The 25043-nt window shown below is 39.3% G+C and overlaps 1 protein-coding gene across 2 annotated transcripts in view; it reads left to right on the top strand.

Annotated features, from left to right (window-relative positions):
- The window catches only part of plppr5b (phospholipid phosphatase related 5b), a 42395-nt gene that overhangs the window by 5511 nt on the left and 11841 nt on the right, over nucleotides 1-25043 (top strand). For both annotated transcript variants that reach the window (XM_026291987.1, XM_026291988.1), the window contains 2 exons: nucleotides 11843-11975; nucleotides 23916-24166. In XM_026291987.1, coding sequence (XP_026147772.1) covers nucleotides 11843-11975; nucleotides 23916-24166 — 384 coding nt within the window. The remainder of the gene's footprint in view (nucleotides 1-11842; nucleotides 11976-23915; nucleotides 24167-25043) is intronic.

The following is a 25043-nucleotide window of genomic DNA, read 5'->3' as shown; positions in this document are numbered from 1 at the left end:
ATGTGTGTGTGCGTGCGTGTGTGTAATTAAAAAGGCCATGCCTTTGGTACAGACAGCACAGCAGAGTCACTGCAGCTCGTGCGGAAATTAAATGAGGGTACATTACATTAATTCCAGGCTGCCCCACCAATGAACTGGAGGGAAAACGCTGTAGATATAAGTAGTGTTTCTTTCCAACTTGTATTTTATGATTCATTAGATCCTACGAGGTGGATTTTGGGTTTGTATAGTTATGATTTCAGTACAGCTGGTCTTTAAAGCTTCAGCATTTTTGTTTTTTTTACATGGGTGCAGAGGAGGTTGCGTAGGTTTGACAACTGACAGGGTTGTGACAATCAGCAATGCTGCAATAATTATTATTGGGCCTAGATAAATATCCATTTTACCAATACTGTGTTGAAAGAGTTGAAAGTAAAGTAATAATGTGTGCACTCTTTAATTATTAAGGATATTAGGAACAGAACATTTGAAACAGATAAAGTATTGCGGTTAAAGTTTCTGTTGAATTGAATTGAGGCTTTAAGTTTAACTTTGTGCAAACCACCCAAGGTAGCAGTGAACACACCTATATTTGACTGAGCTTGCATGCACATTGTGAGCAAATGTCAGGCTGTGCATTGCATGCAGAAACAGCCGTCCAGAAGGTCATAAGTGTTTAAAAAGTAGTATGAACGGTCCAGTTGTGCACAGTGGGGAACGAGAGAAACCTTAAATAAACAAAAAGTTAGTCAGGGGACTAGGTGGGGACTGACTTAGGCCCTAACCATGGATGGATCAGTGACAGCCTTAAACAACAATGTACTAATATTAATAGTGTTTTTCCTGCATGTACACACAATTTGATTTGTTTTTGGTTGGTCTTGTCTGTCATTGTATTTGTATTTGTCACTTTAAATAGTTGCATTCCTTGTTCACTATATAAAATAATGCATGCACTGTTACCTCTCAGCAGGTCAAAAAAATTCATTACCATTATAAGTTTTTGGGCCCCTATTAGGCCCTTGGTGCTCATCATTCAGTGCATAACATATGTGCCTGTAGTGTCGGGCCTGTGAAAGATAAAAAAAGTAAAATAAATAAGATCATGTCCTCAGAACACCCATCGCTTGTGTCTGCCAGGCAGGCAAGCAAGTTTTCAAGATTGTGCTGAGTATCTGTTCATTTTCTTATTTTATGAGTTCCTCCTTTGCCCCCTGTCAATTACTACACCTGCAAAAGAGCTGTGTCGAATGATTTTAACAGATCATTTTAGGACGCTGGCTAAAATGACTGATGCTGTTTATGCCCTCAGAGCCCCGATTTATTGCTGCGTTTGTCATGCATAGAAAATTACGAGGCTGCTGCCCCCATCAAATTTTGTGCCACCTCTAACTCTCAATAAAACTATGGTGAGTGTCTTCATGGAAAACACTATTTTCTAACAAAAGTTTTTGTCATTTGTAACTGCAATTCCAGCAATAGGCTAGTGTGCTGATGCTGCATCATAATCAGCACAGTGCACTGGGAAAGATGCTGCCAAAAGAGGAACAAGTGCTGGACCTTTCCTCCAAGCAGAGGAGGCTCCAGGATTTTCAGTGCATGTCAGGAAAAAAACCAAACCATTAAGTTCGAGAAACTCTGTAGATCTCAGCCCTTTATGCCACAGGGGCTAAAGAGAAGCCAAAGGGATATGGCAGCCCACTACCACTTACCAAATAGCATTTAAAGGCTTGAGTTTTTTTCCCTTTGCATGGTATCAGCTCAGCTCAACTATACTTCTCTACTCACACTTAGTTTTTAATTTTCCAATGCAGCTGGTCATCGTAGAGATGTTACATGAAACTGCCATGACATTATCGTCAATGCAATACACAGTGGAGGATATGTGATTGTTGGCATGTGGAAACAGATTTCAGTTTTGTCATGTCACCTTTTGGTGTCACCTCAGCTTGCTTTGAACATTGACAGAGTACCAACAGGTACCTAGTATCATTCAACAAATTTTGACTGATGGAAAACCATAGAAAATGAGTAGAGTTGAGTCAGGTTGGTGCCATACAGTGGTAAATGGCCATAGGTCCTCGAGGAAAAACACATTCATTGGTCCATTGAGACAAAAATTAAACTCTTTGGGCTGAACTCCAAGCACTATGTCTATTAAAGACAATGCATTGCTCATCAACAGGATAAAACCATGGCTGCTGTGGAGCATAGTGGTGGTAGCATGTTGCCTCCTATTGTCCCTGCTTGTCAGTGGCAGGGAAATGGGAATGGGACGACAATTCATCTTTAATTATGTCAAGAGTGGCTTCAGGACAAGTCTCTGTCTGTCTTTGACTGGTCCAGCCAAAGTCCAAACTTACACCCCTGAGAACATCTGTGGAAAGACCTGAAAATGTCAGTTCTTGGAGCCTGAGAAGAAAAATGTGAAAAACTGCCCATATCCAGAGCTTGTAGAGACTTACCACACAAGACACAAAGCTGTAATTGCAACCAATAGGGTTTCTACAATCAATTAACTTTTTTTGTCACATTTCATTACAACATCTATTTAAAACTTTAGACAGAAAGCAACAATAAAACGTTCCAGAAAAATTAGGGCAACACCACCCACTACAGATAGCTCCTGATAACAATGTACTGAACTAAGAGATTCATGGACAAATATTGAAAATGTTGATTGAAAATCAACAGAACATTCTATTGGATCAATCTGAATTCTCAGTTATCTAAATACACCACATGATGTGTACACCATCTCCACCTGGCAGCAGCTGCAGCACTTGTGTGCTGTGTCTGCTCTGGACTCATACAGGGACCAGTGATTGTAAGTCACCCATGTTTTGGAAGTATTCACAGTCTAAAAAGATACCATTGTCTGATGCCAGGGCTAGAGCCTTTAGTCTTTGCTACTGTTTTCTGCATGTTCATGTCAAACACAATATAATTATTTAGAGGGGCAATTTTGGTTAACTTGGGAAAAGGGAAGGGGCTCGAGCCCCTAGAGCAAGCCCCTCTGCATGTGTGGAGCCAACAGCCAGTCTGAGATCATTTGAAAATCTCAGTTTCTGTCCATTTTCTATTGTACTTTGTTGCAGTTTGTGGTGAACAGGTTGAAAAACTATGGGATATTTTATTATAATTATAGATGGGATTCTGACATAGTAGTGGATGCTGGACATCAGAGAGGAATCAGTTAAGGTTATTGCACTGGGATCATATGTGTGACAGGTTTTAACTCTGGGAAGACTTAACTATTAACTATTCACTATTAAAGAAGCCATCCTGTAAAAAAAAAAAAAAAAAAAAAAAAAAGTTCAACAGTGACAATGCAGGTCCATCCCTTTAGTTTGATCGAGTTTTTTTATTTTAATAATTTTCCATGTGGCAGGCATTTGAGGAACTGCATCTACATTGGACATTTCCATGTTGCATCCTTTTATGCTTGGTTTAAGGTGCAGGTTGTAGCTTTTTTTCCCCTAAATATCACTGTGGAATGTAGAGGATGGAGACTGTTCATACTTCAGTAGGTGAAAATGAAAACTCTGTTGTCCCTGCAGTCTAATTGTATCAGTGTGCCTTGAGTCCTTATTGTTTACGTGTCAGGCACTGACTCATTCTCACTCACTGTTAAAACTTGTTGCCCCTGCAAGCTCAATTAACTTGTTAATACAGACATATTGAGACACTGGGCTTTATTGTGATGACAGGCTTATGTCCAGCAATGCCTTGTGCAAATATTAGTTCAATGTCAGTGTATTTTCCTGTTGGCTACACTCTACCTTGCAGTTGATGAAAACAGATTAACCTCCTGCTAAGGACTGTGAGTCTAATGAGCAGTTTACACATACAAATAGAAAACACAAGGAATAACTATGAACTGCTAGAATGAGACCTGGCTTTGCAGTAGGAGGTGTCCTGCTGAGCTTGACAGATTCAAAAAAGACCTTACAACGCCACAGGGGAATGTTGAAAATGGTTTAATGTTATACACATATCCTGTTACACAGTGTGAACAACAACCAGGTTAGAGCCAATAGCAATCACACAATCATGATAAGCGGAGAATCCTAAGTTGTTTCCTACATGCCACTACATAATAGTGCTCTGAGGTGTCCTGCTTTCTATCATGTGTCTGTACAAAGTTACTGGCATTTGGACAGACACTACACATCTGGCTTTGGTGTAATTGTGAGGAAACAGTGTGAAAATGATGTGCTTTATACAAGACACCCCTATAACTACCAATTGATGAGAAACCAAATACTGCCAGATACTTTGAAACCATATGCGTGAACACCCTGTAAGCAGGGTGTCCGCGGATCCTTAAAAAGTCTTAAAAAGTCTTAAATTCCATATTATAAAACTAAGGCCTTAATTAGCATTAAAATGTCTTAAATTCGCGTTTCAAAGGTCTTAAAATGAAATCTAACAGACCCCATGAAGAAGATTTTATTTTCATCTTGAAATCAATTTGAAAGCCTTTTGCGTATTTGTTACGCAGAACGAAATAGGCGGAACCAACTAAAATACGCGTTTGACGCGAGTTTATTTAACACATGCTTTCCGGCAGCTGCGTGAACTGCGGGAAAGTTTCAGCATTAGTCTTTTGCCATGGGTAAATGTAAATTGAATGACAATTGGTTACAAAACCCTAATTTTGCGCTGTGGTTAAGTCCAGTTAGTGGCAACGTGTTCGAGGTCCGGTGCAGGCTGTGCAAAAAAATGTAAAACTCGGAACAATGGGTATGAAAGTTTTGGAGACCCACATGCGGTGTGAATAAGACAAAGCGGCTGCGGAAACCTGTCGGAAAACACCTGGCATTTTATTTTTGTTTTACACAATAAATCAAATGGTGTGTAAACAGTTTATATCAATAAACAGTGTGTTAGGGTAATTGGTTGTATTGTGGGATGTTTTATTTTATTTCTACAAATTTGGTCTTAAATTTCATTCAGCGTGGTATTAAAAAGGTCTTAAAAAGTCTTAAATCTCGCTCTTAGAAACCTGCAGATACCCTGTGTAAGGGAAAGGAATGGGAAGAATGAACAAGTTCAGTCCTAACCAGAGGAACAGTTGAGTAAATAAGCAGCACAGGTCACCCTGGTCCTGTCAGCCTGACTTAGCCAATGGGGACTAGCTCTACAGTTGGAGGAGATAGAGATAAAGAGAGGACATAGAGGTAGTTAAGGGACTAAACAAGCAGCACATTGTCACTGTGGTCCTGTCAGCTTGTATTATAGCTGATAAAAAAGTGGGACAAATAGCCTGCGGCTGTCACAGTGCTGCTTAGGCTTTTTGGAAATCAGGCGACCCTTGAGCCACTTCTTGCCATTCTCAATGATATCACGGGCAATGAGTTGTGGATTCTAAAGAAACAAACACGAGTATACAGGATAAAAAATGATACCACATTTTAATGTTGATTTTATAATGGTTCAGGTCTAATTCTGTGTTTATAGTCGTCATTATTTGGCTGATTGTATGTGAACATAATGGGATTATTTTTTTGTATTTTTTGTCTTTTGTGATAAAACAAAATGTCCATGTATAGCCAGCTCAAACATGAGAGAAAATATAGCAAGAGGCATCATAGGTTACTTACACTTGTTTGCATCAGATGGAGACTCAGACCCTTGTACTTTTTTCTGTGATGAGAAATCAAAGTGAACCTGCCATGAAACACTGACATTTTAGCATAGATTTAAAAGATAAACTATTAAATTCATAAAGTGATCATGAACTATAGCAAAGCCGTCGTGTATAATCTTATAGACTGTATAAACCATTATTAGTGTTTGTCATAAACACATATGTGCATCGTAATGGGAGAGCAGGGATTTGCCTAATTGATCTGAAGAGACATCTGAAAGTGAAAAGCAATAAAAACAAAATGTAATTCAGTTCCTCATTAAAAAGCTGTTGGTCATGCTGCATGAAAGCTGTGGACAGTCATTCGTTACATATTTCAAATAGTGAATACGCTGTTTTGCATAATACTGAGCAGCAAAAGCCATGCTTTGCATTATTCATTGATGTACTTGTGTCAGCTCTGCTTTAGGTGATTTCACCTTAAATTCCAAATCCCTCACCCATAAGTTGCATCTGTCGCAGGCTGGGACAGCAGTTTAACAAAAAGTCAACCTTACAGCCAGTCAAGAACACACACACACACATGCTTTAAGCAGACAACTATGGTACTTATCTTATTATTTATTTATTTTTTTGGTACCCAGTTTTGGCCCAGTTTGCTGCCCAGCCTGTCTCTGAGTTGAGGTCCCTGTTTGTGACTGTAGCTGTCTGCCGCTGAGCAGCTGTGTAAAATGCCAAGCCTTTTGAGTTTAGTATAAATCAATAAAGCCACTTTGATAAAGGATCAACACAAATCGGATTTTCTAATTTTAAATGCTTTTTGTGGAACACCTTTGAGTTATATTGTCAGAACAATCTGCGTAGACGCCTCTACACTCTAACTGCACCAAGCATGCAGCTGAGTTTTCTTTCATTTACTGCCTTATTGGTTGAAAAACAGGAAATTCCAGCTGGGATAACTCTAATACATCCATCTGATTGGGCCGTTGCAGGTTGTGTTGAGATGTTTTAATAGTGGATTAAATTCACAACAGTGACAATCACTGCACAGGATTGTTACCTGTCTGTCACCAACAAATGCAGCATGTTTAGGGAGGCGTGTGGGTGCTGCTCTGCAGGGTGCTCAGTCTGCATACAGTGGTCGCTATAGAAACAGGAAAGTCCACAGGGGAGGGGGGCACATGCTGTCTCACAGAACTGAATCCCAGATGCAATTGTTGTGAGAGTGACAGCACGCCTTTAGTTGGAATCTGATGCAGGAAGCCAAAATAAAAATTGTTTAAAAGTTTAATAGAAATTAGAGACAAAAAAACTTTAAGCAAGCATTCTTAGTACGAGTTTAGTATTTGTACTGGTTACTGGTTGTACTAAGCAATGGTATCTGACCCAAATTATGCTGTATATACTGCATATACAAAGACAACAATGTAATGTCCAAAAAGCCAGTTGGAATATCTGCATTCTGTCCATCCAAACACACCATACCAATGTTACATGTCTCTTACATCTACCCCCCCCCCCCCCCTCTTCCAAAGACAGAAAGGTCAGCTCCGTAGACATACAATGACTTTATTATCATCACTTCATGCTTGACTCCATGTTGCTGGTCACTATAGTTCAGATGTTTAAAGGTCTTTTTAACCTGCAGTCAAAGCTGAAACTGTAGAAACCATTAGACCGAAAGGAAACATGCCTCTTAGCAAGGACAGGCCATGCCAGGAGAGATCAGCTTGACAAAGCCATCTTTATACATTAATTCATGAGCTAAGCTTTCTAAGCTAAGGTGAAAATGCATGAAAATTTCAAAATATTTGTATTTCATCATAACAAAAGGTAAGGAGACTTTAACTTTGGCATTACATATTGCACCTAACATCGATTTTTAGGAAGTGCATAAACTTTCGAAGGAAGCAGGTATTTAGACAGACTCCACCCTAAAACCTTTTTCTTCAAAATGTCTTTACTTGCACAATTCCCATACTTCATATACAATTCATTCATCAAAACATGCATGTCTTCTTTCACAGAATGTCACATCTAACATTATAGGAGTAAAAATATTTTATTACCTGTAAAGTAAGTTGTCTAAGCTAATTGACACATCTCTCCTCTAATGCATGGCAGTTTAATGAACTCCTGTTATGCTAATTCAGTCATCTCAATAGCTATTATCTGTTATTTAAAAGTCCAAATTTGTTGTCACACACAATGGACATTTTACTGCATTCATCTTTTACTCTTTGAGAGTTCAACTTTTTTTCAACCTGTAATATTTAACATTAACCTCAACCAACAGTTCAAATGCTTTTAGCACTTTAATTTCAGCTGAAACATAAGTCCCATTCAGTGGGATTAATATTTCAGAGGAAGGTGGGCAATGAAATATTCACTGTACTCTTCAGTAATTTAAATACTATTTCCAGGCAGCATTTTAAAATTACGGGGTAATATTTGTTATTGAGCTGGGCTTTTAGCGGTATAACGTCAAAAGAAAAAGATAAAACCCTCAACAGGTGGTGTTGAAGGAGTGGGGGTGTGAATTTGGCTTAAAAACTGTATACCTTGTCTGATCCATAAATTAGTCAAACGTTAATGCACACGCATGAAACACATTGATATCATTTAATGACGCCTAACACTTCTGGAAGATATCTTTAGCTCTGCCATTTATGGCAAAAGGCCGTTTGTAAAGCCAAAAATTATAGTGTTCAGGTGTATGCACATCAGTAACCCATTGATAGCTGTGTGTACTTCAGTGGATGAACTTAAAAATATCTGCTAATAGCTAATTCAGCACACTTTTCATAGTAGTTTGTGTAGTTCAGTTGATGTTTTTATTGTCACTCCACTCATGACAACTTATCACTATGAAAATTATGCATGAGAAGAGATGAATTGCATCTGCTGGTAGGAGAGAAGGTCAATATTATTAAAGTGTTCTGCTCTAGGATCCATAGTAGTTATGACAGGAGCAAATATCACATGATGTTAGTTATGTTGTATAAAGTCTGACAAAGCACATATTTTATATGTTTGAGTTTTTATTAACACTTCATCTCTTTTGAGTGCTTCAGCTTAAAATGTCAGACAATCTTCAGCTTAAAAACCTGAAAATATTTTAACTTTTTTTATATTATTATATTTTTTTAATCGTTTCAACAGCCCAAGACTCATGACAACTTATCACTATGAAAATTATGCATCAGAAGAGACATTCTAGTTTCTGATGTTTAGGGCTGAGCCATTATTTTTCCTTTCACAGAAATGTTACTCAGGCTTGGTGTTTTCACACTTACATAATCTTGTTTTAATTTATCATGAGCACAATAAAGTGTTACGTAAAACAAATATGTTACATTATGAGCAATGTTGAACAGACAGTGTTACTACACCCTCTTGAACAATATTTGGACAGTCTTGTTCTACAGCATGTAGTATATTGCTCTAATAATGGAGAGAAAAAGGCAGTTAACAATTAAGGAGACTGGTCATCTGTAGTAATTGCAGTTGTCATTATGATTTTAAAAAGGAGGCACGTGTTTTGTATGTTCAGTTATGTTTTCCAAAAAGCATGGCTAGTATTTCTCAAATTGTGCCAGGGATGTGTGAATTTCTAAGTACATTTTTTTGTTTTTGTTTTTTTCACAGTGTAATTGAACAGTCCATTTCCATAAAGCTTGAACTCTATATAAAAACTAAAAGGCAACAGAGTCTATTATCAACTCTAGAAATAATGTATTTTTTACAGCCTTGAATAAAAATGTCCTGTTTTTACAGAATATAATTTTACCGCTCTAAAGGATCACTGTTTTCATGACCAGGACCTATTCCTCATTCATATAGCATGCTTAAAGACGGTTCACTGGACCTCTGGATGTAAATATCGAGGTGATTAAACATGAGTAGTGGTGGTTGGTCTGGACTCCCAGTAGCAGTTTAGCTGCTCTAAAAAGCTGCTCTACCACAATTGGAGCTCTGTCAGGATGTTGGCTCTAATAATCGAGAATAATTTTGATCTGGGCGCTGATGGTGTAGCAGTAAATGTTGTACTGGTGGATGTTGTTATGTCTGAGGTCACTAGTGGCTGCAGTCTGACTGGTGTAATGTGGTTGGCAAACTGTGGAGCTGTTGGCAGCAAAATGCAGCAGCTGTCACATATTGACATTGCACTGATTTTCATAACATAGATACAGACAAATGCAGACCACATGAAAGTGAACAGCTCATATGGACACAAATCCTGTAGGAATAAAGTGTCAAAGGGCTAATGTTTGATTTACATCAATTTGCATTAACATTTATTGCAGTTTATGTAAAACATCAAATTTAACTTGCAGGTTAACACATGCAGGTTAGGTTAATTGATGACTGTAGATTGTAGGTGTGAATTTGAGCTTGGAGGTTTGTCTATTTCTAAAGAAATATTTATACAGAGACTAATCCTTTTAGTCCATTAGTTAACCCTTCTTTAATGTGGCTTTTCTGAAACTGCCACCGTCATCTGACACAGCTGCCAGGATCCTGACACTTATTGTGTCGCCCATAAACACATGTTAAAAAAAACAAAAAAAACAATGCATACTGTGCCAGTAACTCAGTCCATTTCCGTCCAACCCAAACCCTCAATTAGCTTTATACAGGATTTGGGGTGAACCTGACTGGACAAAAATACTACCTTTCACATCAATTTAGAGGGTTAACATTGTATCAGCTCTGTGACAAATTAAAATATTGGTGATATTTTATTTCAACAACATTGTTGGATGGAATTCAGGGATACTTTATTTATTTATTTATTTATTGTGAGAAGAAGCTGCAGCTGCTACCTCATGATGCAAGATTTTTAGTTTTATTGAAACAAAATAAATCACAACTTGACAGCACCATGTGTTTTCATTTTATGCCCCAGAAACATTATGACAGTATGGAAAGAGCAAACTTAAGAAGAAGTCAAGAGAACTACAGATGATGCTCATGACCACACTTTTTAAATTCCACTTTTGGCTGAAAGCTGGATTTGAATTTTATTGATTTCTGGACCCACTCAAGACTGTGGAGATGATAGAGAAACCTTCAGGTTTCTGGGATCCACGATTTCCTGGGACATGGAATGGACCTCCCACATAGACCACATCCAGAAGAAGGACTGTACTTCCTGCGGCAGCTCAGGAAGTTGAACCTGCCACAGGAGCTGCTGGTCACCTGCTACACCGCCATCATACAGTCTGTCCTCTGCACTTTCATCACTGTCTGGCTTGGATCAGCCAGCAAACTACACAGGAACAGACTGCAAAGGGGTCAGGAAGCTGGGAAGGAACATTTCTTCAGACCGCTCTCACCCTGGACACAAAATGTTCAGACTCCTCCCCTCTGATAGGCGCTACAGAGCACTGTACGCCAAAACATTTCTTTTCTTTATTTTTCTTATCTTAATGAACCACAGTCAAATTCCTTGTTTGTGTGCACAAACTTGGCCAGTAAAGATGATTCTGGTTCTGTAGAGGCTGTCTGAATCCCATCCAAACTGACGCAACAGATCAGGCCTACAGACATAGAACAGCAGATAAAATATTAAAGCAAACCATCTGGAAAGTTCAAATAATAATTTATTTATTTAATTAATTAATTTTAAAAAAATGTTGTAGATGACAGTGGCCAGTGGGGCTTCACAAGACAGTAACAATAATAATAATAAAACTACAGAGGTTAGGTTGCTGCTGTACCATCAGCACCTCTCAGCATGACTCTTTGTTGTAGACCCTCAGCTCTGCCTCCTGCATGTGGTGCGTCGATCAACAGTGGTCAGGACTCCCGATAACCTTTCACTCATTGTAGGGTTCCAGTTTTTATTTGAAAATGAGATTTTAATGGTTGAAGGTTAAGCAACTTAAGGGTCTCTCAGTGCACTGCAGTCAGATATTGCATATCAGTGCCCCCTTTGGCAGTGGGCCCATCTATATGCTGTACATCAGTAAATCAGGGAGATATTAAACTGTGGGCCAGATCCCAGTCTATGTACACACACACACAGTACAGGGAGCTCTTCCTCCTTCCATATGTCGGTGTGTTTTTCACAGCTGTGTCTGTGCAGATGGAGCCCACAGAGAAAACAGTCACACGTCCTCTAGGCAGTGCCATTTTCTCACCCTGTGTGTGAGAAAATGGCACTGCCAACAATGACAATGGCAACTCTGACTCACTAATTAAACTCTCACTCACATCGGCTGAATACTCTGCCCTCTTTTTGTCTCTGTTTTTTGTTTACACCAGATTACGATAACGGAGACTGTGCTGTTCCTTGTCCAGTACACATCCAAAGAGTTCGACCAGTCAGAGAAGACAGTGGCCACTGGGGACTGCTGTTATCTGAACCCACTGGTACGCAGGACTTTCCGCTTCCTTGGTAAGTGTGAGGCTAATACCTAGTTTGTAATTGCTGCAAGGCTACACGGTATTGTTACTACTCTACTGACTACTGTCTTTATAAAATTATTACTTATTTATTATTTATTTTCGATTTTTTTTTTTTTCCAGGATTCTCATATGCACCATCATTTGTCACAGTTAATTCACTCGCACACTTTATTTATGGTATGGTATACACCACCGCCATGTGCCACTGACACATTTGTGTCTGTGGATTAACAGCATTTAAAAAACAGATTGGTTTCATTGTTATTAGCAGTATGTACTTTATCACCTTCAGTTGTTAGTTGTCTCATATATACAATTTTCTATCATATTCTCTTGGTTACATTTATTAACAGAGCACATCTACTATGCCAAAATACACACCTACACATGTACAGGTGGTATTCAGCCAGTTAAAATAAGTAATTGTTGATAAGTTTGTGCAGTTAAGAGGCTCTGCTGAATAAAGCATTGTACAAAAGTTAATATGTGTTAGACAGATTTTTCTCACTCTTACTCTTATTTTGTATCTTACTCAGGGGAATTATGTTATTCCTGTATGTGTATTTGACTTAGCACTTGTGCATCCAACTACACACAGATCCATCCATTTCACACAAACTACTACTTACATGTATACGTAGATAAAGCCGTAAATGTCAGAAGATGATGATAAAGCCAGTACTCTTTCTAAAACAAACACATATTCCTGCCTGTGCACAATCACCTTCCTATTAGTCTATAATATACAGTTTCTACAGGCACAAACACTATAGGTCTGTGCAGGTAAAACAACAAATGACACACACAGAGTGAAACACACACTGATGCCTCACCTCCCTCAGGAGATAAAGGTGAAGAAGAGGTTTATTACCTTGATCCATGATGGGGAATCCAGTTGGTGGCCTGGCTTTACCCTTGCATTTACAGCAGACAGCTTGTTCATTTCTACAAGCCTGTCATACCAGGCTGAAATGCTTTTCAACCCCCAGAGATTCACTGGAATTGATTATCAAGTATTATACAAGTGTTGTGTTGTATCTGAATAGGGATTATGTTTCAGTGTTAATTGATGTCAGTGCTGTGCAATGACTCTTTGTTAGTTATCTTTGCACTGCAAAGCAGAGGAAGGAGGGTTTAGAGCTTCACCTACTGAGTTTTCTGTGCATGTATGTGTTTCTTCAGTAGGCATACATCAATTCAGTAAGAACCCCATCATCCCTGCAAGTGGAAATATTCATTAAATGTATGATAATTCTGTCTTGATGAATCAAAACTAGAGTTATTCATTTTTAAGGTCGGTTCTCTAGTTATCCCAGAGATTTAATCAGCCCCCTGAGTGTTTGGGAGTACTGTAACATATATCATTATGTATAATTAGGTTTCCATAAAGTGACTTACTGTATTATTGTTTTTATTCCAAATTACTTTCCATTCTACCCCTATGGAGATTTAAGAAATCAATCACTGAAATGAGTTTGTTCTGAAGGATGTCTAGCCTTATCTTTCAAGTCAGGGTATGTCTGAAAGACAAGAAAAAAAAAAACTAGCAAAGGTGTTTATAGCTGTCCAGGATGGCTGTGGTTTAAAGCAGAACACTGGGCCTGTTTTCACAGAGAGCAGAAAGAGAAGAGAAATGTGACATTTGTGCCAATGGAGAAGGGAATTCATCGGAAAGATATGGGTTTCAGACCCTGTAGATGTAGAATATCTGGCTTGTTATAGCATGTTTTATGTTTCCTGGAGGCCTCACTCAAGAGGTTTCCTAGGTACATCAACTTGGAAGGAGACCCTTGAGCAAAGTCAGAACACACTACAGGGATTACTTACTGTCTTTGGCCAGGGAATGTAGCATCAGGGTTATATTACTTAATGCTTGTTTCATCTTATGGCCACAGAGATCTTCTGGAGCCTATCCCAGCTCTCTTTGGGTGAAAGGCAGGGGTACACCCTGGACAGGTCACCAGTCCATCACAGGGCCACATAGAGACAAACAACCTCACACACTCACACTCACTCCTATGGGCAATTTAGAGTCACCAATCAACCTGACATACATGTTTTGGACTGTGGGAGGAAACCAGAGTACCTGGAGAAAACCCACACAAGCACAGGGAGAACATGCAAACTCCACACAGAAAGGCCCCTGATGGGTTTCAAACCAGGAACCGTCTTGTGACGAAACGCTAACCATCATGCTGCCCTCTACATCGCACTTTTTAAATGAAAACATTTTTTTTTTTTTTTTTTAATCTCATCATATATTGTCTTGTTAGCCTTTTTTCTAAATGCAGGGGCATTTAACAAGGAAGAGGAATCTTTACTGTATTACCTTTCTGCACTGGCTTTTTTATGTTCCACTTTCATGTCATTATATTCATAAGCAAAGAAAAATGTCATAACAAAACTGAAATAGTATGTTCACTGATTAGTTTATTGCAGCAATACAACAAGCAAATAACTTGAATTACTGTAAACGACACATCTGAATAGAGAAACAAACAATAACCCAACAGGTTTATTCCCTCTGCCTAAATGCAGTTTTCTGACAGCAACATGTGTTGGGCCCCAGTGGGAAATCATTCCCCACATGTGCAGTTTCAGTGGATGTTTGGGCCATGGTTTTGCAACAAAACGCCCTTTCTTTGTAATGCTCAGTCTGTGAACAGCACAATATGAAACATTTTCCTGTCTTTGATTCTCTGCATAGCCCGTCTCTGTCATGCTTCTTTGTTATGTTCTTGATAATAGAACAAAACTGGGTTTTCATGAATTTCCATCAAAGCTTTCTGTGAACTGTGTGGATAGATGTCTATCCAACTTTCACTCCGCACTTCAAGTTCAGCTTCTTCTGTACTTCTCTGGCCACCAACTCTTTATCTTTCTGTGTGATTTTGTCTATTGTAGCCATGACATTGACAGGGAGAGAGAAGGGCAAACTGTAAGGACACAGTTGACTACAGATTAAAGTAATTACAGTTGTTTCTATACACATTTTGATTTTACACCAGTGTGATAATATGATGAAAACACAAATTTGACTTACTCTGACATCTTTCTTGGTCGCACACGTCTTGGTCCAGGTTGTCTGAATTCCTCCTATATCTAGATTTCTGTGTTCTCAGCTGCAGCAGTCACTGCCCTTTCTGCCTGAAATACCCATCTTCTGAACCGCAGAAGGCCTCCTTCAGTTTCTATTGGCTCTCAGTATGAAATTGATGTCTTTCCCTGCCAATGTCCATCAACATGCTGTCTGGTCGTGGCCACAAAATTCAACAACCGCCTGAGCACATACCGAACCACATACACCAAACCAGGACGATAACACCAAAACAGGAAGTGCGGCAAACCAATAGGAGTCCCAACTTGTCTAAAGTTGTTGGCATAAATTTGAAGAGAGAAGTAATTCCTGGAAAGAATTTGTTGGCCCTAACAGTTCAAGATTTTGAAATTAATAAGATAAGATAAACTTTATTCATCCCCACTAGGAAATTCAGGATAATAATAATCACAAACAGGAGCAAATAATTAAAGTCAGTGTGGAGGAGTCACAATCCAAAAAAACTGTAGATTTAGTTCACAAAATTCAATGTATTTTACGAACTTTTATGTTTCAGCTGTCAAAAACATGCACAGTATTGTCCTGAAATCTATAGTATGAAAGCTGAGCTGTGTCCTATAGCCTTTATGGTCAAAGCTGAGTTCTTTGAGAATAGCTGCTCCCAGATCCTCTCTTTCATGTCATTCTTGCCTCTCTACCTTTCTTTGCTAATGTCAGAGTGTTATAGTGTTCACACGTGACTTGTGCCATCTGAGTACTTGGACAGTATGTATGTCTGTGTGTGCCTGAGTATGTGCAATCATGTGCATCAGTATGCATGCTTGCACATGCTTGTTGCCAGCATTTACATCTGCTAGAGAGCAGTGCAGCATCATGTGAACTCAGCTACTTTGCAGCTCTGCAGCCCTCCCCTTTCACTCAGGCCTGGCGTTGCTTTGCATAATGACTCATAGGGCCATGTTGCTTGAGAAAGGTTATATTTAGAACACAGCCGAGGGTCGTGGAGCTCTCACACACCCGACGACAGCAGTGTGTTTCTATCTTCATACATTTTACAGCTTTGCTTGTTGAACTTTAAATTTAGAAAGTTTATGCACAACCCTCTGTGTCAGTATCATTATGTAAAAGAGAAAATATAAGATAACTGTTAGACAAGAGCTCTACAAAAGATCTTATAGTTGTCTAGATGGTTCTAGGATCAAATATCTATGGTCAACATTTATTATGATTTTTATAAAACAGAAAAGGGAGGTTTTATTGCATACTTTGGGGAAAATGAAAGATCCAAAAACAGAAGTGATAGCTCCTAGAAAATGGTTGTTTCATTCTAAAGAGACCTACTTCAAATCACTGGAAACTGAACAACATAAACTACAACAAACTGTACAAAATACACAGATTCATCACTTGTAGCTGGGATGTGCTGTAATGAAGGTCAGTCTCCTCTCAGGCTGGTTCAGTCCTGGTCTTGTTCTGACATATGGAGACAAAGCATGTCTTAGCAATATATAATTTAACATAGAGTATGTAATATAGAGAATTATATAAGAATATAAAAGATATTAAATATAATACATCAAAACATTTGGACTTTCATGGGGGACCTCATTTGTCCCCCTAATGAAGATTCATAATTTCAATGAATCCTTTTACATGGCTGTAAAATGGCTGTTACACTAATTTAAAAAAAAAATAAAAGTATTTTTTAAAATTTTCCTTATACTTATCTCTACATATCACTATCTATTATTTTAGAGACCAAATCACAGGTGACTGTGGCTCAGACAGTAGAGCACACTGTTCCCTTATTATGGGGTTGGCGGTTTGATCCATTTCCTTCAGATATGCTTGGGGAAGTCACTAAATCTAAAATTGCTCTCAATGGACAGGCCAGTAATTGGAAAGTGTGTTTTCCTGTGAAAGCACTATATAACTTTACCATTTTACGTTTGACTTACAGTAGTTCCTGTGATGCTGACAATACTGTGATCTAAGTAAAATATTATGTTTCTCAAGAACATCTCAGCTTGACTCTCCACTTACTTTGGGGAGAAACTAGGGATGAGAATTGATGAAATTTAATTGATACTGATACCATTATTGATTCTGCTTACCAGTTCCATTCTTTATTGATTCCCTTATTGATTCTTGATCAGTTTTCTGTGTTAAAAAACACTAGATCTATACAGGTTTTTAGCATCAGTGTAGCTGTTATCTCAGATTCTGCACAGTATTCCACAGAATTCCGCTAAAATAGAAAAATACATCAAGTAAACACAGTCAAACCACAATGTATCATTTGTTACATCGATCTGACTGAACTTATAATTCTATTAAATGTGTATTTTTTAATAGTTTGATTGTTTATTAGTTTTACCGTGGATTTTAAGAGGCAATCCTGCACAAGACAGCAGCATCAGAGCTGTGTGTAGTAACAGCCTGTCAGCTTCTAAAATGGATGAAATGAGAGAATATTTGTGTAGCATTTGATGGTTTAGACAAATAAAGAGCTGCTAAGCTGCTGTGAGTCACTGATGTTATTAACACTGGCTGGGCAGTCGTGGCTTAATGGATAGGGAGTTGGACTTGTAACCTGAAAATTCGAGTCTCAGGTCCGATAGGAATTGTCGGGGGCACAGAGTGAATAGCCAGCGCCCTGTCCACCTTCAATACCACGACTGAGGTGAGACCCTTGAGCAAGGCACCGGACCCCCAACTGCTCCCCGGGCGCCGCAGTGCTGGCTGCCCACTGCTCCGGGTGTGTGTTCACGGTGTGTGTGTGTGTGTGTGCGTTCACTGCTGTGTGTGTGCACTTCGGTATTGGGTTAAAATGCAGAGCACAAATTCCGAGTATGGGTCACCATACTTGGCCACATAAGTCACTTTCACTTTCACATTTACCCTCTGTAATGGACATGTTTGGTTGGGAAGTGGTGGCTTTTATGCATTTGTTGAATTTCTCAACATGTTGCAGGTGCTTTGATTATTTTACATTAAGTAGTTACTGCTGTCATATTTCTTCATGAAATGAAGCCAGGCTTTGTACCACTTCTCCCTGTTGACCCTTCCCTTCCTTCATGTTTCAGGTTTCCACCACTGGTTATTATACCAGCAGCAGATCAGTTTTTGGTGTGAGATTTATCCGTAGAGAATGACAATAAGCATGTACGCATATTCTTTTCAGTGTGGAAGTTGTTAACCTTGATTTAACAATGAAAAGGGGGACAATGCAATAACTGTGGCACAGTGTGTCTAAATGTGTCAGAGGTTTGAACTTTTAAGCATTATCAAATTGTTGTTATTACTTAGACAGTGACACTGATTAATATTCAGGCCAGCCATCCAATCAACTTGGAGCAGGTGTGGTGGCCATTATGTTCTGTCCACCAGCTGTCCTGGGCTTTGACAGAATGTCAAATATTATCAGGATTTATGTGTTTAAATCCTATTTGATACCAAATCAAAGCCCATTTATTCAGACTTACAGGCAGGATTTTTGTCTGAAGTATTGTCGCTTTGGCAAATGTTTTATATTAATGATCTTTAGTTTAAAAAAGAAGCCGGATTTCTCTGATAACTCTGCTATTTTGGTGAAGCCCCCCATGACTCTGGCACACACTCTCCCCCCATTCAAATGAATAAAAAGGACTTTTTTTTTTTTTCATGCAGAATGAAATCTGTATGAATGCAGCATAAGAATGTGGGAATTTGGTGTGATGGATAAACCTGAAATTAATGATCCATTAGTTTTTTTCTAAGCTTTTGGCTCTTATGAGAACATAAAAGTCTCAGTCCTTTATTTATTTATGATTCATGGGAGGGCCATGACGTAAATCCATACAGTCTGTCCACTGGACAGCCAACTTCACCAAAAGCTGCCCTCGCTCTCTCTCTTAGCATTAGCATTTTATAATCGTTGTCACAATCCTCTGTCAGTAAGAGCAGCATCTCCAGAGACTGCAGTGTTGCTGATGTTAAAGTGTTTGTGGTTGCTGAATGCACAGCACAGCGCTTCTCTTGCCTCAGCACAGAAACATCCCTGCCTATTACACTGGTTGGGTTCCACCTCCCTCCCAAGGTTGCTCTGCAACTTCAAAAGAATCGTATCTCAAAATGTTAATGCTCAGCATCTGCATTTGGCTGCACTAGTTTAACCGCACTCAACGATTTGTACATTCTTCCCAATTGTCTTTTGTGTAAGTAATGTATACTGAGAGCCAATAGAAACTGAACTCAAATTCCTTGAGCAGACATATAATTGTAACAGTCACAAGTTTGTAAGAACACAATAATTTAATAGATAAATAGATATGGAATTTAAAACATAAACTCAGATCTTTGATCTCCTGACAGGGATAACCAGACCTCCAAGTGTGCACATATAGTATCTCTACACTGGGACTCATCTTACTCTTGCTGTTGTTGTATTAACTCTGGAAGAGTCACAGAACTTTGTCGCTGCATATTTTACACTGGAGAATTCACTGTGCACTGGGCGAAAATTTGTCTACACAGCTGTAGAAATGTGCACATGCTCACAGATACACACTAAGATAAGAGGATCATATGCACTGCACAAGCACTCCAGAGCACCTATACATGCAACAGACACAGTGGGTCTGCAGCAGATCATGAAATTGTCTGAAGTAAGCAATATGAATTCTATTTATGCCCTAATAAGCAATTTTTAGTTGTCCCAGGATGAGAAAGAGGGGCTTAGCTAATGAGTGTAAGCTGTCCATAAAACACAGAGTGCCCACATTTAGACATTCATGTGGGTGAAAGTAGGACAGTGTTGGAAGGATGAGCTGCACTGAATGAATGAGTCACACGACACTTGACAAAATCTCTTTGATGCTTGTTAAGAAATGGACCTGTCAGCATCTAGAGCCTCACATTCCTCATTTTTTTGTGGCTGATGAGGATGGAGACAGTAAAAGGAATATCAAGTGATTATCAAGTGACATTTAAAACAACAACTTGTGTGAAAGAAGCAAAGAGGTGTCTTGTTCAATAGACAGTGATGCCTCACTGTCTATTTTAATGAATGTGTTCCTGCTAAATGTGCTTCAAAGCCTTTGTTGTTTGTAGCAAGAAAAAGAGTTGTTGTTGCTTCAGCAAATACTGCATACTGAAAGCATATGTGTGTGTTCGTGGCATAGTGAACATGTTTTAATGTCAGAGAGAGTTGTCCTGTCTAGGCACCTGTTAGGTAATTTAGTGTGACAGGGTACTAGGCCTTCATAGGAAGGAAGCAATTATTTCTTTTAAATCCTTTCATGGACTGAGATGTAAAAGCTGACTGGTTCAGTTATGAGTCGTCTGAATGAACAGTAAGTGGCACCTGGGTGACTGTTACAGATTGTGTTTGTGTTTAATGGGTAAACAGCAACGGATTGTATTCCCAGTATTGAAGTGTCCCTATAGACAGCAGACCTGCTCTCTGCAGAGTCACAGTGCGAGGAGCGGCCTGTCTGTGCTGGGGATGAACACACTTCAGCTAGTGTTAGAGGAAATCGTTCACAATGAAAATTCGAGCGCTTGTGGTTGAATGACTTATGTCTCCTATGTGTTGTTTCATGAAGCGTTTTGCCAGTCTCACTGTTGTGGCGTTAGATGGACTCTGTGCAGAATGAATCACATTAAATGCCGTTCATTTTACATTCTGCATTATTGTTAATTAGCTTATACAAGTTTGCAAAATGAGAGTAATGGGTTAGGTAACTCTGTTGGTGTGTTGGAATTTTATATTTAGAGGCTTCAGTTGCATCATGTTCATTCAATTAAACATCGTAAGCATTAAACAAACATGTCAAATAGCTGCCCTCTGTGAAGTCAAAGAAGAGTTTCGATTAATCCTCTCTGATGATTGACCTTTCATGTGCAGAATGATCTATGTGCAGAATTTGATGTAAATGTCAGTGTGTAAGTCGCATTTCTAACTATACTAATTATAGTCTAAATTAGCCTGTGAAGAACGTAGACTAGGCATAACAACAAGCAGACGTGCATTACACAATTTGTTCATCCGTGTCAAGTAACGTTCAACAACTGCACCAACGTCAGGGAGAAGGTGAAGCAGCGTCTCCTCCTCCTCTCTCAGGTTGTCTGAATGCTGACAGTCACTCAAAACATTGTTTCAGCTGCAGACTTTATTACCTGCACTTAGAAGTCTGCGCTATAGCTCTTTGTTTTGGGCATTTTCACTGGTGTTACATTAGGAGTTAGAGTTTAACATGAACATACAGTGAACTGGTAATTATTTTATTAATTAATCTATTGTAGTCATTATTAATCCACTATTTACTTTCTACTTTCTTCCTTGTTGAGATATTATTTAACAATTATGCAGTTATAAAGTTTTACAGTGTACAATCAAATGTAAGAAATGTATTTGTCATAGTTGTTTATTTGTATTCACAAGGAATGAGAACTGGTTAATTAATTATTTCAATCAAATGAGACATTAGATGTTTGGCTTTGTTTGTCTCTCTGTGGCCCTGTGATGGACTGCTGACCTGTCCAGGGTGTACCCCTGCCTTTCACTCAAAGAGAGCTGGGATAGGCTCCAGCAGATCCCTGGGACCCTGGTTAGGAATAAGCAGGTATAGAAAATGGATGGATGGATGAGACATTAGGATAATATAGTGCACATATATTCTCAGCACACTGAAATACACATTCTTCCCTGTTCTTGAAAAAAAAAAGAAAGAAACAACACACTTTTGTATCATCTGTGTGAGTGAAGAGTCTTCATCCTCGTCAGGCTCTCGGAAGTGATCTTCCTGATTCTTTCTGTGAATTTGCAGTTTTTCAGTCTTTTATCTTTTTAGCTCCTTGTCACCTGTGACAGCATAATTGGCTGTGTGACAGGTAATTCAGTCCTCAGTCTGATTCTGCAGTACAGATGTCAGAGGATGCTTCAACTGATGTTGATTGGGAATTTCTTTCCTCCATTGCAACAAAACAAGTTACACATACTGTCTGAACCTCCTGTATTTTAAACCAGCCTAAGAAAAAAGCTTATTGCTGACAGACTCTAACAGACCAAAAAAATGTTCAAAGCCAATTGCTAGCAATATTAAGAGCTGGCAAGTACTTGATTGAAACTAAATTGTCCAACGAGTTGTTTGAGCACATCAGAAATGAAAGGCGTTTATAACTATTCTGAATACACACACTTGAAGGTGGAGTGACAGGTCAGCTGAAATGGAGATTTGATATTGTTTATACGTGAGAATAATCTTGCATTTCCAACTCCAACTGAAATACATTCAAAGTGTCACAAATTTTTGGTTAGAAAAAATTCAAATGGAGGAATGGGATCCATCTGCCGACACACAAGAAGCACATACGCTGACAAGTGCAGGCTAGCAGTCTATTAAGAGGAACAGAAGATCTTGGGCTGACAGGCCAAAGGCTCAAGAACAGAGGATATGGAGACTTGAGGGGCACGGGATCCAAAAAATATGGGACTGGCAAATGGACTTGCAGCTGCAGAGCCAAGGAGGAGAAGAGTGCAAATCAATGTTCATGATATTTATGGCAGAACCAGTGAGGATAGGTTGAGGTGAGCCACAGGCCAAGACGGATACAAACACCTGCTGGATCCCAAAGCAGAGGCCAGCAATGAAAGGGGTACAAGTAGGAGTCTGGTGTACCCTCTGGATGTTGAGCAGGAGGCTGAGCCACTCTGGGGGATCATCTGAAGACCACTGTAATGGAGACTACCAAATTGGAGCCTGGCATCAGGCGAGCGCAGCACCAGGGCTCAGAGCAAAATGCAGTTCAGGTAGATGGCAACAGAGCATGGCAGACTGACTAGTCACCAGGATGGGTGTCAGATAAGGTGGCCAACTCTGGAACCAGCTGGTTGTTGACTTAGAAAACTGATTCTAAAGCAGCAGGGAATCAGTGACAAATGCTGAGTCCGAATGAGGAGAGATGGAGACATTGGAGGCCAACTCTGGGGGTGGAGTGATGTTAGCTGGAGGGCCCAACTCAGAAGAGGTATAGGCCAGAGAGGCCAAAACAGGAGTGAATTCAGGAGCTGGAGAGGTGCCCACCATGGGGGATTAACTAGAAATGAGCTCTTAAACTAAAGCAGTATTGAGTAGAGAGACCTACACATGAACCAACTCTGAACCAGGAACAAGTGTAAGAATGGATAAAGCATTGGCAGCAATAGCTGATTCAAACAAAGACTCTTGAACAGACAAGAAGTTGGCAAGGACAACTGGACTGTTAGACAAGTATATGAGGAATCAGAAACAGCCCTGGTGTGTGTGGAATCCTGGACAAGTGTGGAGGTAAAGAGAAACATGGAGTGGATGAATGAAGGAATGACAGAACAAGGACTGACAAAATTGAAACTACAAAGGTCATAGGAACTGTGACTGTGACAGCATTGCACCTAGTTGTTTATAAAAGTGACAGATATTTTTGTGTCAAAAATAAGAGAGCTATGAAAGATGTTGGCTCCATTCTCTGCTACTTTGCTCAGCTGACCACGTGGGTATCAATGTCGGATCATTGGTCGGAAAATATGTAAGAAATGGTCGCAGAGAGTCCTTAAACTACAAACAATGTGTTGAAACCAGTGCTCCCAGTACTCTCATTTCAGAAAGAATAAGTTGTGAACCAATACTTATTCTTGACTTCAATATAAGCCTCACTTTTACTGATGGATCATAGAGGTGGACAAAAGTTTGACACATATCATAGTTTATGATATTAGTAAAATTGCTGGTGATTGGACATTATTTTTAGGTTCCTCCAGCGTTTCAGTCTAAAATAACGTACTTTCCTGCTGATGGCAGTGTCATCTGCCTGATGTTTCCTCCCTCTTAATATCTTCTGTTTTCTTCCCAGGAGTCTACACCTTTGGCCTCTTCACAGTTGACATATTTGTCAATGCAGGCCAGGTAGTGACAGGGAACCTTGCACCCTATTTTCTGACGGTCTGTAAACCAAACTACACGGCGCTGGGCTGTCAGCAGGCACTGCGTTACATCAGCCACCAGGAGGCCTGCACAGGAAACCAGGACGACATCTTGCGGGCCCGCAAAACATTCCCATCGAAGGAGGCCGCACTCAGCATCTATGCTGCACTCTACCTAGCTGTGAGTTACTCCACTCTGTTTATGTCTCATGTTATATAAATATATATATATACAAATTTATGAGATTGCATTTTTAAAGTTTGATTTGATTGAAAGTTGTCAGCAGTACATGCACATATCTTTGTTACAGGATAATTACTGTTTAATTATTTGTTGTTATTTCCATCATTTCTAGTATTTCGTAGTATTGTACTCAACATGTGAAAGGGTGAGGTCTGGGAATATGTTATGTCACTTGAAAGAAATCAGACAAACAGAACTAATCAAAAAGACAGGGTAAAAAGCAATCAACAAACATATGACTCTAAACCGTTTATTATCAATATCCATCACAGTTTACAGACTTGCTGTTTCCATGTGCAGCAGTAAGGATGTAGCAGTAAAGATATAGTCATGTTTTTATGGATATACATCTAACCATCAAACCATTCTAACCTACAATCTAGTCACTGAACGCTGAACCTCATAATGATATAGTAACATCTGTTATATAATATATCACATTAAAGTATGTTATTGAAAAGGCATCCTACATGATATAGCGCATTCTCCAGGTACCCTAGTTTCCTCCCACAGTCCAAAAACATGTATGTCAGGTTGGTTGGTGACTCTAAATTGCCCATAGGAGTGAGTGTGAGTGTGTGAGGTTGTTTGTCTCTATGTGGCCCTGTGATGGACTGGTGACCTGTCCAGGGTGTACCCCTGCCAAAATCTCTATAAGTCACATGCTCAATATTAAATCCATACATTCCTTTAGTATAGTGGTCATAATCATGTGTGGGAAGTCACATGATCATTTTCACAGAAAGAAAAGCCAGCATCTGCAAATTTGAATCCATCCACTTTATAACCAAACAAGCACACCTCTGAGCTTAGT

The sequence above is a fragment of the Mastacembelus armatus genome, chromosome 20, assembly GCF_900324485.2.
Source record: "Mastacembelus armatus chromosome 20, fMasArm1.2, whole genome shotgun sequence".
Classification (NCBI taxonomy): domain Eukaryota; kingdom Metazoa; phylum Chordata; class Actinopteri; order Synbranchiformes; family Mastacembelidae; genus Mastacembelus; species Mastacembelus armatus.
This window is presented reverse-complemented; position numbering and strand designations above follow the sequence as displayed.